The sequence below is a fragment of the Mytilus galloprovincialis genome, chromosome 6, assembly GCF_965363235.1.
Source record: "Mytilus galloprovincialis chromosome 6, xbMytGall1.hap1.1, whole genome shotgun sequence".
Classification (NCBI taxonomy): Eukaryota; Metazoa; Mollusca; class Bivalvia; order Mytilida; family Mytilidae; genus Mytilus; species Mytilus galloprovincialis.
In genome coordinates this window covers 43,141,713-43,158,557 of record NC_134843.1, presented here as the reverse complement: position 1 = coordinate 43,158,557, position 16,845 = coordinate 43,141,713, and the positions used below count along the sequence as shown (strand labels likewise).

Below are 16,845 nucleotides of genomic sequence, written 5' to 3'. Positions count from 1 at the left end.
AAACAAAATTCACTTTTTCCGTATTTTACTTATAAATGGACTAAATTTTTTTGCCAGAAACAAAACATTCACTCTGTGGTTTAAGTTTTTAAAATTTTTATAATGTTCTTAAACTATCCTGGATTTCTACCAAACTTAGACAAAAGCTAGTTTCTGATCATAAGATATTATTCAGAAGTAAATTTTGTAAAAAAAAAATTCACTTTTTCCGTATTTTACTTATAAATGGACTTAGTTTTTCTTCCAGTTAACATTACATACAGTCTGCAGTTAAAGTTTATAAAACATTTATTAGATTCATAAACTATCCTGGATTTTTTTACCAAACTTGGAAGCTTCTTTCAATCAAAAGACAGTATCGAGAGGGAAATTTTCATTGATGTTTTTCCTCATTTTTGTCGAGTCTGCGATTAACAGCAAAAGTAGGCGAGACACTGGGTTCCGTGGAACCCTTACGAATTTTTTTTTAATTATTTAAAAAAAATATAAATCGAAACCAGTCATCACACACAATTTTTTTTATTGCCAAACTATGAAAATTATTCAAATTTTTAATTTTAATTTCATTTAATTTTGTAAGTTTCATTCCAAACATATTTTTTATTCAACATGATTTGGGACCAATAGAATAATGTATACATGTAAGTCCCAAATAGAATGCATACAATTGTTTACATAGATCTACAGATAAAAGAACAAGAGGCTCTCAAGAGCCTGAATCTCTCACCTGTAATTTTTGGCTTAAATCTTTCATCAGATTATTTTTTTGCTTTTCAATATATATTAATGAATGGCTTAAAACTTACATTGAAATGTTCTTTGTATCTGTCATATTTTCTTCAAAATGAAAGAAATGCATTTTACCCCTAGATGTTCTATTTTAGCCTGGTAGTGGCTATGTTTCTGGACGTACAAGAAAATTAAATACAAAATTTATACAAGATACTCTGAAACTCATTCAGCCCAAGTTTGGCTGAAATTGATTCAGCAGTTTCAAAGGAGAAGATTTTTTAAAGTAAGCCAACTAAATGCACAAATTGTGAAAACTTTATTTTAGAGGGCAATTGACAATTTTGGTCGTATGAACATATTTGCTGATCTTACTCTGCTGATTATTTTTGCTGTTTACATGGAAGTTTAATATTGGTCTTCTTTTAACTATAAAACTGATAATATTTCAGCATCATTTTTAGTAATATTGTTTATTTCAATAAATTGCATTTGTGATCATTCATAATATAGAAGAACATTATTACCAGCTTATTAATCAAATTCCACATCACTGGCAGAGTAAGACATTACTATACTAACTAAGTAATATCTAAAGACTATTATTTTTATATTAATAGCACCAGGCAAACTATAAAAAGAAATTGATTAAGATTAAGGAAGTTTAGAACAGGTACTGTTTATTTTTATCTAGTAGGTTTTTAAGGGCCCTACATTATCTGTACCAGTGGGCTATTAATTGAAGTCATTCGGTATAAAGTCGGCTTAGTGGACATTGGGTTCTTATGTTCCCAAATTGGCACATAAGAAAATAAGTTATTCTTAAAAGAATAATCATGTTTTTATTATTACAGTAGTGAATCTACTCATTTATTTACTGGGACCTGTTCAGAACTGTAAATATTAAATAAAAATGATACGTAAACGTCGGAAATATCACTGTATAGTTAAGATGTTAAAGAAAATATCTTTCTATCTATAGAATAGTAACTGTGATTCATATAAAAATGAATCTGTGCACTGTTGACATAGAATTACAAATATAGTATACGTTGACAGTATTATTCGTTGAACACAAAGAATTCATATGAAAATAAGTATTTAGAATTTACCTTTTTCACCTGGTTTGCAATCTTTTTGTCATGAAAAAGAAGCGTCTGTTTTAACGCCACAATGCTCACAGCATCTACAGCATGACAGATGCTCACGTGAGCGCCCTCTGTTATCATCAAGACACTTATTCCACCGGAAGCGAAGGAATGTTTACATTTCCGGATATTCCAAACTGCAAATCCTGTTGAACATTAAACTTTAGGTTCAAATTTCCACATTTAAAGGTAATGACACCTCAAATAAATCCACCTGTTAAGGAGAATCAAGTCCAACAATTTCTGGTCGCACTAGCACAAATACTGAAACCAATTACTTATTTCAGAAAAACTCTCATATTATTCATTTATTGCAAGATCAACAATTTGTTGAATTAGACTATGCATGCTTAAGTCACAGTAGTAAATCTCTAAACAAATTATACAACAGCAAAAAAAAGTTCCTAAACAAGTGATCAGCTTGATAAAAAAAATTCATAGATACATGATTTTTTTTATTTGATGACTTGTTAAAAATATTGATTTTCTTATTCTTGTTTAAAATAGAATCCTATCTATTCTGTTATCCGAACATACTGGCATTTTTAAAATCAGTTTTCTCCCTTTCTTAGTAACGCTGATTTCCTTTGATAAGGCGGTGAAACATTGTTAGCATGCTTATCGTTTTAAGAGAACAGACCGGATTGCCAACTTTTGATAAAGTTTCTAGTGAATGAATGTGTATAGTTTTTTCGTGTACATGTATATATGGTCAAGCCTTGTTGTGATGTAGGTTGCAAAAATCCGCGAAACTTGAAAAGTTGAAATAATTATTAATCGTTTACACTAAAAATGCAGAGCTCTACAAACATGACAAATTGTCAATCTTTTGTATATACATCGTAATTTAATCATAATCTGCAGGAAAATAAATTAAAACCATTCTTATTATTTCATTTTTTTTTTTCTTTCTACTGTAGTAGAAACGAAGACGACTTACCGTGTGAGAAATCTGAGAATAAAAAAATCTAAAAACAAATAGAATATCAGCTAGATGGGATATATTTGATCTAGTTTTGTGAATATTCCTGTTTGACAAAAACATGCAATGAAAACAAAACCATGAGTGATCTTATGCCTTGTTTAATTTTCCCTAATCGAGGTCATGTGCAAATTAAGTTCGGTAATAAAAATGTCAACATCAAAGAAACATTGAGAAAGATAAATTAACCTAGTCATCTGGTCATACTCGCAGGTTATTACAAGGTATATACGTGCGAAGTTAAGGATAACAGTGATAATTAAGACTACTAGAATTTGTCCTAAACGAATCAATCAACAACAAAATGTTGATGTTATTGTTAATTTAGAAACGTGAACGAAGACATGACTCAAGGTGTATGAATATTTATTGATTGAGGTGATTTTAGGACATCAATAAAAAAAGGATGCATGTTAAAAAAAAAAAAAATTTAAATATAGTACATATTAATAAAAGATCTGAAAACATTAATCATGTTAATTCACAGAAAAACTTTTTTCACATATTTTTGAATAATTTGGTTAATGTCAAAAGAAAAACACAGATAACACTCAAACTGAGAAATAAGATAATTGTTCAGGCGTGTTGGTGATTTTTAGATTATAAAATTATTCTACATGGCATATATATCATATACGTCTTATTATTTATTCTACTAATATATCTACATAATGTACATGCATGTCGCGAGCAAAAGCATCCTTCCTTTGTTTTTCTTCATTTCTTAGCATCTCAAAGAGTACAAAAGGGGAAAAAATGCAAAATATGACACCTTAACAAGTATATATTTTTAAAGGTTAACTCTAAATGTACAATAAATATACAAGCAATTGTAAAAACGACTTGCCTTGTACCTAGACTACCCAGACTTTGAAACCAAATTTTCAAAATATTTTTAAAATGACATATAATACTCAATATATAAAGTTTGTTTTAATCTGGGATATAATATGGTTAGAGTAATAGTCCAAGGGTATGATAAAATTTCAATCAGATTAACTCAATTTTCGATAAATATAAAAATATACATGTGCATCAACTTCATCATGCTTCATTCATAGAACTTCAATGTAGATCTAGTAAAAATTATTAATCAGAATTAAAACAGTTAATTCAGATTGACAATTGACGAAAGATAAAAGATTTTGTTCATCTTTTTCACACCCCTTGTCACCTGATAAGAAATGTTTATTGCTAATAATTAACAGGTTCTATTATATCAAGTACCCCTCGGATATATAGGGTGATCAGCGTATTGATGGAAAAGCGTCATCTAGGGTGATGCCCGAATGCCGAATAAGAGAAAATCTAAATTATTATAGATTTGAAAAATTCAAGAGTGGTAGCGAAGCCAAAAAGATGAATATTACAAACTTAGATCATATGTGTCTTCTGTTATCATATAAGCAAATACCACTTCTTATTGTCTGTGTGGCTTATTGCATGCCATGCTGTCTTGAAACTGAAGCCATAAGTCCATTGCCGAACAAGATTAGTGCAGAAAGGGTTGATAAAACCTGATAAGTCCCTCATCATTCTACACTGTGTCATGTTCTTTATTTCTTACGGTAGATGTTATAACTCATATACAATATTCTTCTGTATACAGCCCTGTAATTGTAATGAGATGTTCATGAAATAAAACAAATTAATTAAATGTGTCAGAATAATGAGTTTACTCTTTTATTTTGTAGATTTGATAATGCCTCGGCAACTGAGTACCTCACTCAGTGATCTCATCCTAGCTATTTCAGCATTTTATGTTGCAAACCAGTTATATAATCACCATCTTAAGCCATCTATTGGACTAATTATCCAAGGAATAGCAGCCTCTGTTGGCATCATTAGATTTAGTATGGAAAACCCAGACGGATCTCTGATTTTCAAAGGCCATAAATTCTTTTCATGGTTAGCAGCCACATTTGGCGTTCCGACAATAGCTTTAGGATTTTGTGGCATTTATGGTTCAGCTGTCTTAGCAAACAAGATAATAATATTTGTTGGCATTGTTGCTGTATCTTCCTTCTTTCTACCAACAAATATGAGACAGCTGACAACTCAAGCTGTCAGTGGATTTGCAATGTTGACAATCCTTCTGCTGTGCTTTATGAACAGAAATTGGTATGGTCTTGGTGCTGCAGTACTGTATGTTGTTTCTGGATTGATCGGAGGGTCAGATGGACAGATAGGACCATTTTACAAAGTAGACATCCTTCACTATGGTCTTGTTATTGGAAATTTAATGTTTTGGTACTCATTTCCAACGGTGGACCCACCACCTAATAGCAATACAAAACATTATTTGCAAAATTTTTGAAGTACATACTTTAATTGTATAGCCTTATTTCCAATTGTTTTTGATTATTTTACCATTATTTTTGTAACTCAAGCTTTTATATACTAATTGAGAATGGTATGCATTGTATTTATACCTAATCCAATGAAAAGTATACTGGGTAATATTTTTTTACCAGATATAACATGGATATTGATGCTGAGTTCAGTTTTAAGATTTAGATTTGATTTTATATAAACTATTTTTTCTAAATTTTGGCAATTCAGGAAGTAACCTTTATATACTTCATACTTTTTCAATTATATTTGCATGTGATTGAAAAAAGACTAAATTATTTTACCAAATGTATTTTGTAACTCAAGCTTTTATATACGGTACTATTAAATTTGATAAAGGTAATACCTAATCCAATGAAAAGTATACTGGGTAATATTTTTTTTACCAGATATAACATGGATATTGATGCTGAGTTCAGTTTTAAGATTTAGATTTGATTTTATATAAACTATTTTTTCTAAATTTTGGCAATTCAGAAAGTGACCTTTAAATACTTCATATGTGTATTACAGAATAATTTAGTTTTTTGCATGCAATATTATACCCTTACACTGACAGCATTGATTACAGGCAAGACACATGGTTCTGTTGAACTTGAGCACTTTATGAATTGACTTGTTTTAGAACCAATCGTTGCAAGTCCATAATAGAAGTATCCATAATAGAGGTATCTAAAATTCTCAGCCTTAGATTTAACAACATTAAACTAGACCAGTTTCTATTTTTACAAATATTTAGAAAAACTTTATAAAGAAAAGAAAATTCTCAGCTTCTAAAGTTTTGTTCTTGTAAAGTTAAAACTCGTCTTTGACAATCAGGTTGATGATGTGAAACTTTATAAATTACTTGTACATGTATGTATATAAGTAAAGTTTCTGTCCAAATAAGACGTATATATGAGATTTATTCTAGTCATCAAATTTGCAATAACATTTTCAACTCATTGGAATCATAAAAAATCATGTTTGTGTTATTCACATTCAACCTCATCAAAGGTTTATCATAATTATGAAAACATCTTTTTATTTTGCTCAACTTTAAAAAGTTATCATGTGAGTTAATTCTTGTCTGTGTGATTATAATTTTTCAAAAGTGCTAATTTAAACCTAGTTCTCATTTGAATTATCCAAAGACTTTGTTAGTTATATCCGTCAGTTTCCCAGATACTGTAAACCAACTTATTTTCATTGATACTTTATTTCGCGTTTTACCCTTTCTAGACCGCTTCACGGTTATTTAATTACGTGATTTACTGATTTACTTGATGAAGTTTAATAAGGAATAATGGAAATTTTACATATTCGCGATGATTTAAATTCGCGTTTTTTTTCTACTCGCGAAAGTCGCGAAAATAAATCGCTTGCGAAAAATAAGTCGGTTTACAGTACTATAAACAAAAGGTCATGGATGTTTGGTATATATGGTAAACATGTAATTTTAAAGTGTAAATGACTGTCTAGTAGGGTTCATATAACCATGATTGCATACTTTATTGGTCAATGTTATATTTTTGGGGTGTGGTAAATTTCTCATATGCTACAAGCATTAGGTTATCTGACTTTCTTCTACCATCTTTACTTCGGCAATGTTTGCAAAAAATTGAAAAGTTACAAATATATCAGAAAAATCACTATTATAAACTTTTTTCTGCATGGTCAAATTTCACTGCAATAGTACCTAGAACAATTGTTCACAAACAGTTTGCTTAGAAAATATTAGACCATCAAATTATATGGGGGATAACTTTTACCTACATGATCTACGCAACAAAATGCACTGACAGTGAATGCTTAAAATATTAATATCCTGTTTTGGGTCTTGTACATCCTGACCTTGGCTTGAAAATTTTTGAGGGCCTGTAGGTGGCCTGTTGCAAGGCCAAATTTCTGTCCCTATCCAATTTGCCCTCATTTTCCAGTGGCAGTCCAAAATTTCCCGACCATTATCCCAAATGGCCTCTATTATGACAAGACCTACCTATTGTATTTATTGTGAACTTGTTCTCGTCCTGATAATGCATGAAATATTTGCCACTGGACATTAAGCAACCAACAATCAATCAATCAATGAAAATTTTTGACTTTGAGCATTCCAGATGAAAATAAATCCAGAAAAACACTTCAGATGTAAAAAAAAAATATAAAGTGTCATTTCCATTCATAGATTGTGCCTCATCATATCATTCTTTTTTATAATTTGTAAAATGGCATTTGTGGCACTCATCATTTTGATATATATAAAATGTTGATATTTTGTTATGTTTGATTGTAGTGAACAAATTGAAGGGATATGGTTGTGTCAGGTCTACAGAATATACAATGTTTTCATTCACCTCTCACATCTCAGAGTCTGTTCTAGACACAACCAAATCCAATTATTGTGGCAAATAAATATAGTGAGATATATTTTGTGCTTCTTTTTTATTTCAATCATTAGTTGAACATGTAAACTTTGTAGATTTGGCATAGGTTTATATCAGCAATGTTTTGAACAAGTTCAAAAATCAGTGATGATCAATTATTTTTAAAGAGTTATGTCCCTTGCCAAACTAATTACATGTACATGGAAAATTGCATTGTTAAAGCTCTCATGTGTATAATTCTTGCTAGATTTTTATCAAACTAATATTGTAGCTGTTATATCAGCAATATCTCGAACGAGTTTAAAGATAGTTATTGCCCTTGATATTTGGATAGATAAATTTTGTCAAAGGCAGGGGATATTGGAACTCAGTTCATTTATTAAAGCAAGAAAAATATAAGGGTTTTACAAATTTTCCTTCAGTTTCATTTAGGATTGTTGAGAAATTTTGCTGAATTTACAACCGTTTATAAGGAATTTGATAAAACACAATTATGGAATGAAACTATTTATATATATATCAACCTATTAAGTTCAGCATTGAATTCTAATACCTGCTATTATCATATACTTAGACTAAATAACATATGATTTTTACTGTATGATAATAGCATTAAATTAACGTAAATTCCATATTTTTCGAATTGGTGCTTAGCGGGCTGATATGAAAAGTTTATCACATGCTTCGATTGTTATCACATGCCTTTCCGTAACGTTATCACATGGCATTCCGGTGATACTCGGCAAATTCCGGAAAATACACCTCAATGCTACGTTTTCAGTGAAAAACAGTACGAAATAGTGTACAAAACAATTATTTAGATACTGAAAAGTATATTGTGTAAAATAATAACAAAAAAAAATTAAAAATAAAAAAACAAACGAACAAATTATTAAATAAATGCATTCTTTATAAGTTTTAAACATAATTTAGAAAGTTACTTTGAAAAGGTTGACTTTTCCAGTGTTCACTATGTATATTGTTGTTTTTTTTAGGGGTTTGTCGAGTCGTCCATATTAAAAATGTTTTCTCCTCTGTTGAGGCATATGGTAGAAAGATTTGATATCGAATGTACTAAATTCGGGTCCGACGTCCGTGAACTTTTCAATCTTTGAACTTCTATCTGGGAACCACGTAAAAGGATCAATATATGATCTGTTATTTTCCTCCATTGTTGAAGCATATGATAAAAAGATCATAACATGTCATTTTTCATATCGCATGTATTATCAGCCCTCGGTCAATATCAGCCCTCGAGCCATGCGGCTCTTGGGCTGATATTGAACCTTGGGCTGATAATACATGCGATATGAAAAATGCCATGTAATAATCTGATACTATAGAAGTTTAATAACCACTCCAAATTCCAACACTACATCAGTCATTCCAATGCAGAATGCAAAGTTTGTGTTATTCCAAACAGTTTTCCAAAATAGTATTCAAATTATGCTCAGTGATTAAAAAGATATTGAAGATGTATTTACATTTTGTATGCTATTGTGTGAAATCAAATTTCTTCAGGTTTAACAAGCAGTGAAAATATCAGGGGCGGATTTAGGCGGGGGCGTGGTGGGCGTGCGCCCCCCTAAAATTTTCAAAGCATGGGTTGTCCTCAACTCAATAAAGTATCTGAACAGACGACGAATATTAATCTCGTCGCATTGCATCTGTTTTAACATTCAAAGAAGTATATAAAACAGTAAGTTTAACAGAATCAACGTGATTACTAATAAACTGACCTACGGTTTATTTATAAGTTCTATAAATATATTATACTTCATCGCGGTACTGCGTTTGGTGAAAAAATATCATAGGCTTTTAGCAGTTCAAGTAAAACAATGTGACATGGTAGTTGCGGATTTTATAAACAATTGTTTTGATCAGTTCAAAAACATTCCTACCTCACTTTCCCACGAAGTAGGCGAAAGTGCCCTACCCGCGGTTGGGTTGGTTATTTCATTATGGCACGGCCAAGAAAACAGTCCTGTTTAAATTCTTTCTTAATGAAAGATAGGAATACTGGTTCAGGCGAAAGGTTCGTTTATTAATTTGTATCATTGTTTAACATCTCTGTATGATATCAATATATGTTTCTCACTTTCAACCTGTAAAGTTTGCGGAAGCATGCATAAACGGTGAAGGCCACCAACCCGTACTACCGTATTACATAGGATCCGTCGAAAATAAACATATCTTTGCAAGGACCTCATTCTGATTTTACTGGTTTGCGGTAGAAATGTATATAAAAAGTTTGACACAACCTCTGGAAATAGAAGAAAAGAAAAATTAAGAAAAGACAATTAAAAATTGCTGGCAAAAGTAGAAATTCTTGTTTTCAAAATCTTATATTGGTCGATGAGCTATTATTGAGTCAATGAATAGAAGCTCGCAGATTTCTTGTTAATTAAAGTGATTACAAATTGTCAGGGGTGGATTTATTCGGGTTTAGCTTGAAACTTAAATTTCTCGCTAATTTTACCACAAAATATTTATTTCTCGCCACGCTTGGCAAGATATCTACATTGCACCCTCTCTAGAAGAATATTTCAATAATTTCGATAATAATACCTCCAAAAAAAATTTGCCTCGCTCCGCTCCGCGGAAATTTAAGTTTCACCCCCCTAACCGAAAATCCTGGATCCGCCCCTGAATATACCATGGAAAATAAATCTACTGATAAAAGATCAACAATTTTAAAGTAGCTTGTAATTCTAGTCTGTTATTTATCAATTTTCTGTAATCTGTAATTTCATGAGAAATTAAATTTAACAGAACATGTGTTATATAAAAAAATTAAAGATTGAGAACATGAACCCCACCAAATTTTAGCAGCAGGGTATGCAGTTCTCTTCCATGTCTCTAGCTCTTCATTGCATAGTCTAGATAATTTAGGATTCTATCTGATATCTGCTTTACACATTTTTTTATTTTTTCAAGGACACATTTGTAATATCTGAGACAGCCACTGACATTGTCTCTGACTTGGGACTGACACAAAGTCAAGTTGCAGTGTTTATTAAAGTTTTGGACCCCTTCACCGTTTTATTTCATCAGTGAAAATACGAAAAGTTAAAAATAACCTTAGATTGTACAATAAAAATCAAGTTCTGAAACAGCACTTATCTTTGTAAAAAAAAAATTCTTACAGACAACAAAATCACAACAGAAACATTCTTATTAATTTATACCATATCAAGAAAAGCACACATTTACTGAAAGCTAGCTCAAAGTATTTATTCTGGATATATGCATCTAAATGATTTAAGGGGTGATGTTTATATGCAATGTAACCCCCCACCACTTTTGTACTTAAAAGTATTTTAGCTCTTGTACTTCAAGACTGGTAGTAGATTTAGTGTAGGTATAATACATTACAACTACTAGTAAGTAAAAAAAAAGTTGAAGAATAAGATCATATGAATTTGTTTACAGAATATCATTGCAGAAAAGACAATTTCAGGAAACATTTTGGTCTTTTTCAAAGTTAGAATATTAAGTGAATTGACCTGGAATACAAGATGTAATTATTATTTTCTGACAGAAACAATGTTTTAACTGAAGGGTCTGTACCATACATTTATGATTAAAGATGTAAAAAACTGAATTATCTCCCCTAAATAAAAGATAAACTTTAGTCTTTAGTGGGACAACAGCAAAATGGATTAAAGAGGGTGTGGATGAGGTCAATATAATAGAGAATAATGGGCGAAAAATATAAAGAATATACGAAAATAGACCACAAAAGTAAAGAATAATCAATATAAACGAGGTGCTATAAATTTACAAAAAATAGAAAAAATATGGCTTAAAGATTTTAGAATACAGAAATGAAGGCTCCCCATCTAGTGGTTCATTAACTAGCTGTTTGAATATCTATACAATGATTATTTGGTTTTGATATGATGAGCAAAAATTAAATTCTTTTACAAAACAATGCCAATATCCAATAAATGAATGAAAATAGAAAGTTATTTTTTTATAATTTAAGATGCTAAAGTTAATTATGATCAAATTTATGATATCAATATATAGAAATTAAGACGTGGTATAATTTCAAATGAGACAAGTATCCCTCAGAGACCAAATGGCATAGACATTTACCACTATAGGTTACATTAAAGCCTTCAACAAGGAGCAAAACCCATACTGCTATAAAAGGCCATGAAATGACAAATGTATTAAAACAAGAAAACAATGAACAAAATACTACATGTATTATGATATACAGCAATAAATGACAATATGTATTGATTTTCTTAACCACAAGGATATGTCCTTAATTATAAATAAATAACTATACGTCAAAACATGTCCTAAATAATAAGTAACCATACAAATAATCCTTCAATTAATGAGCTTAAAAAACGGTTACATTATTAAAAAAATTTCTGATGTTTTTGCTGTAGTGAAGAAAAAATATTGACTCTTATTGAAAAAAACTGAAGAAGTTCCTTTGTGTGTGTCTATATTATATTACATAGATACCAATTCTGCTTTTAATACAAGGGTAGATGATAGAGCACTGTTGGTCTATTGACAAGTTTGAAGGTCATGTTTGCACACATATTGATATAATAGAAGATAGAAATTATTATCATGTCTTCTATCTATACTATTAAACGAGAAGACCTCATTTTTGGTGTCGCTTCTCTCATTTCCACAATAAATTAATCAACACGCCTCTGTGTCCTATAGGTACAGTGCATAGTCGCATTTGTCATCCATTCATATGATTATTCAGATTGAGTTATTTTGGAAGAAAAACGAGAAAAAAGGCATCCGGATATTGTCCCGTCATTGGACAAAATTTTAAGTCAGATTAGACTTCCGGTTTGCCTTTTTCTGTATACTTTGAACATACATATACAAAGAATAAAGTGTATTTTCAGAATTCTATCTGCTATCATTTTCAAGTTTACTATCCACGGCGGTCACAGAGTTTATTAAATAGAGAGGGTCTGTATACTATATCAATGACCACCATGGATCGATTAGTAAACTTATAATTGAAAGTAAATACACTATATTTATATAGTAATGAATGTTCATAATATACAGATAAGCGCTAAAAATATTCATGTGAACTTTTGATACCTTTTCTGAAATTCTCCAGTCATTAAATCTTTTACAAAATTCATTGATTACAAAAAAAAGATGTGGTAAGATTGCCATGTTGAGACAACTCTCCACAAGAGACCAATATGACACAGAAATTAACAACTATAGGTCACCATACGACCTTCAACAACGGGCAAAGCCCATACCGCATACCCAGCTTCAAAAGGCCCCGAACTGACAATGTAAAACAATTCAAACCAGAAAACTAGCGGCCTTATTTATGTACAAAAAGTGAACGAAAAACAAATATGTAACACATAAATAAACGACAACCACTGAATTACAGGCTCCTTACTTAAATGTTCATAACATACTAAATGAAAACTATGTTCATATTGAAATTGATAGAAAACCAAAAATTGGGAATTTTGGAAATAAAGGAGGAGGGATAAAAAAAAAAAAAAAGCATTTTCCTGTCCCAAATAACCTATATATGACTTATGATACTTTTGCTGAAATTCTCCAGTCATTCAATATTTTACAAAATTCTTCCAACAACACTTTACATACTTTAAACTACGCTCTGAATGCCCGCGATTTCGCGGGTGTGTTCTAGTATATCTTGAAAACCACAATAGATAGAAAATCGCTGGAAAAGTCCAGATCTAACTTTTCCCTATATCTGTCAAAATTATCTAATGGATCCTTACTCCTAGATGACAAATTTTCCAGTATTTGTCTTTTATCTCAAAAACGTTCATAGATAAGAAGAAACTGCAAACAGCAAAGAAAGAGGCAGAAGATAAGGAAAAAGGAATATTCAAAAAGTCAAGAAAACAGCTGACAAGCTATGGTAAAAAGACGAAAAATGATGAAACGACAACAGTACACAAAACACAACATAAAAAAACTAAAGATTCTTAAGCAACATGAACCCCACCAAGAACCGGGGGTCATCACAGGTGCTCGGACAAGGTAAGCAATGTCTCGGTGCTCCTATTGTGGCAACCCTTGTGTTGCTCATACATGTACGTACAAACCCAGTAATAAATTTTGGATGAAAATGTCAGGGACTGAATTTTCGGCGCTCCCTTGACACCATTTGCGAGTATGGTCTTGAGGAAACGATGATAGTCCGTCGGAAGGGGACGATAAATGGCTGACCCGTGTTAAGAGAGAGCCTGTTAAGAGAGAGCCATATCTCTTGCACGTTAAAGACACCCTTTTAGATTTCAAAAAAGAGCAGGCTAATGTCGATACAAGGCAGCACTCGCACTCGCAAAGTGGAAAGGGATTAATATAAGTTGCAAAACTTCTTTCCCAATCCACTATAATTAAATATGTTTAAACTAAATCTTATTCGGTAGGACACATTCACAGAAAAGAATTCGAAGAAAAGAGGCCAGAATACTTGCCAGTTACATTAATTGATAAAAAATAGAATATTTCCGCTGGTCATCTATAAAAATAGATATTCCTTATGCATCAACCAACTGGTGATGGTGTCTTTAAAAGTTTCTAAGGGGTGATTTCAACATCACCACTCGAAACCCTTGCCAATGGTTCATTGGATTCCTTGTAAGCAGCAACCCTCTTTAAACAGTGTTAAAGGAAATGCAAACCCTGGAATATCGTATCATCTAGGAGATATATATTCTATATCATGTATATGTAGGCGCTGCTAGAATGTTGCTTCCTTGCAATAATTTCTAGATGCAATTCAAGGTAGAAGGTTATAACTTAACTGTATCTGTTATATGCTTGATTTCAAATTTGATGAGTTTATAGATACGTTTAACCTAGTCACCAAAGGCTGAATTATTGAGTGAGAGGAAACCATCTACATACTGGTATATAGCAAAAAAAAGGTGAATTTACAGGATAATGCTATTTTCTTTTCATTCGTCCTTAAAAGCCCAGTCTCTTATAAATCAAGAGGCAAGTTGACAACATCATGAGCCCGATTGGTTCCCATGGAAAAGTCTATTGTTTTTTGAAAAACGCGTCCTCCAAACGTAACAAATATGTGGTCAATCAAGAAATCAAGTAGCTTGATATAGTCACTTTCAAAGTTTTTTTTATATCTCAGTTATATTTAAAAACTACGACCTAAATGTATCCTTCAAAAGACAAAATACTTTATCTACTTTGTCCTTTTTTATGAAACAAAACAGGGTCAATTCTTTCAATTTAGTTGCTGATACAATTAGAAAGACTTTTGAGGTTTCGTGGACGCCTGGCATTTGGAAAATAATTGATAGTGTTTCAGATGATAGGAAAACCTAGAAAATCAGCCAAACGTTTAATTTAAAGTCAAAAGCAACAGGCTCCTATAAGAAGTCATCCAATAGTTTGAGCACCAATCACATTTTTTATAATTCAATTTTAGATATATGATATATATTTTAAAAATAAACAAAAAGTTCCCAGTAATTCAGTCGACTGCTGTGCTTGCGGAATTTGATAGATTCACGTTATATTTTCTCAATTGTAATACTGTCGGATTGTAAAATATAAAGTTTGCAAATAATTTACTATATGAGGGCTATATACGTAACAAAGAAAAATTACCAAAAATTTAGAATGCTGGTATTTATCCACCTATTATATCTTAAAAAAGCTGACTGATGTTCAAAATTTCGATGTAAAGTAACTTTTTTCTATCAAGTTAGCCATGCAAAAACTTTGAAAACAAGAAAAGTGATCAGCGATACAAGAACACCGGTGTGATAAAAACAAAAACGCCAATGCAGCCAAAACTGTTTGAGGAATCCTTACATGAATGTTTGCCATTTAATGTCTATAATTTTTCTAACATTCGCATCAACTTGCAAGAATATTCATCATGTTGAATGTGGGCAGTATTTGGAAGAAGAAAGAAGAAGAAGATTCTGATCTTTGATTGATAGGTTGTCTCATTTGCAGATTTGCAATCATCATGATCATACCAAAATCTCCTTAGCTTTTTAATTATAATTTAGATAATTCTGTGTCTTACAACACATTGTGTTTAAAAGAAGAAAAAAGAGTTTAATAATATACAGCAAAACATTATAAGTGACAATTTAAATACTTTTCGCTATGCACTGTAAATGTAACATAATTGTAAATAGACAATAATAGTGCATTGACTTGGCATATCAACGATATAAGGATGAGGCTTAGAAACGGGGGAATGCGAGGCTGTGCCGAGCATTTTCCCCGTTTCGGGCCGAATCCTTATATCGTTGATATGTCAAGTCAATGCACTATTATTGTCTTTATACTGCAATCTTAAAAAAAACATTTTCAATTGTTGTTTATTGTGTTAATGTTATTTATTTGATTTAAATATTTGGAAAAATCCCCTTTTAAAAAGGCCTCATATCACACAGACGGAGAAATATAAAACAATGGTGAACGAATTCGTTGCAGACTAAAATATCAACAATAAACATAAAACATAATGATTTATAGGTTGCAAACAAAAAAATATTAATAAGTGAAATATGTTTTCCCAAAAATTGCAAAAGAAACAAGTTTGAGTCGTTAAACGCATCGTTGTTTACATTGGAAACAAGAACAGGTTGAAAAGGTCGTATGAATAATTAAATATAATTTCGACAATTTCTATTTAAATATTCATGAGAAAAAGTGATATCAGCTCAGTGTACTGTATATGTGACTGTATATGGCATAGAAATATACAGTCAACGCATTTTGACTGCTCAAATAGAACGAGTGCAGTATAATATGATTTTAATATGATCCAAACGATTGGATGACACCTTATCTGTCCTTAAATTGCAATTTTTGGCTAAATATCATTTGTTTGCTCTTTTTCTTGAAAACTATTAATGTTAATTAGAATCTGTACAGAAAAATGAACAGTGATACCAGGAAGAATAGCTGTAGACTACTATTAACTGTTAGATATACTGTTCCTAGAGTAGGTCTATAGTATACACATTCTTGGTCGCAAGTTTTTGTTTGTTTGATATTGGATTTTTTCTCCTTTTTTTTTTTTTGTTTTTGTTGTTGTGAAACGCCAAGGATATGTATAGCACTAAACAAAATATGTTGTCACATACTATGTTGTGAACCTTGAATGTATACAGTGTTTTCAAGTACTTTGATCCGATACTGATAACCGGAAAGTAACGAAGTTACCCGATGAACAAGATTTCTTTTCATTGGTTATCGTTGACGTCATGTTTAGACAGATCACATGATC

At 31.2% G+C, this 16,845-nt stretch overlaps 2 protein-coding genes across 9 annotated transcripts in view; one reads left to right on the top strand and one right to left on the bottom strand.

Annotated features, from left to right (window-relative positions):
* Positions 1–1,996, bottom strand: part of LOC143079639 (piezo-type mechanosensitive ion channel component 2-like) — a 120,009-nt gene extending 118,013 nt beyond the window's left edge. For all 8 annotated transcript variants that reach the window (XM_076255092.1, XM_076255088.1, XM_076255087.1 and 5 more), the window contains exon 1: positions 1,842–1,996. The gene's annotated coding sequence lies outside the window, so the exon portion shown is untranslated. The remainder of the gene's footprint in view (positions 1–1,841) is intronic.
* Positions 1,962–7,617, top strand: LOC143079641 (transmembrane protein 276-like). The gene is made up of 2 exons (XM_076255097.1): positions 1,962–2,066; positions 4,554–7,617. The coding sequence occupies exon 2, from the start codon at positions 4,562–4,564 to the stop codon at positions 5,174–5,176; it is 615 nt and encodes a 204-aa protein (XP_076111212.1). The 5' UTR covers positions 1,962–2,066; positions 4,554–4,561; the 3' UTR covers positions 5,177–7,617.
* The last annotated feature ends 9,228 nt before the right edge of the window (positions 7,618–16,845 follow it).

Bases quoted from the DNA above. Each gene is read 5' to 3' on its own strand.
- LOC143079641 (XM_076255097.1), top strand. From the start codon at position 4,562: ATGCCTCGGCAACTGAGTACCTCACTCAGTGATCTCATCCTAGCTATT.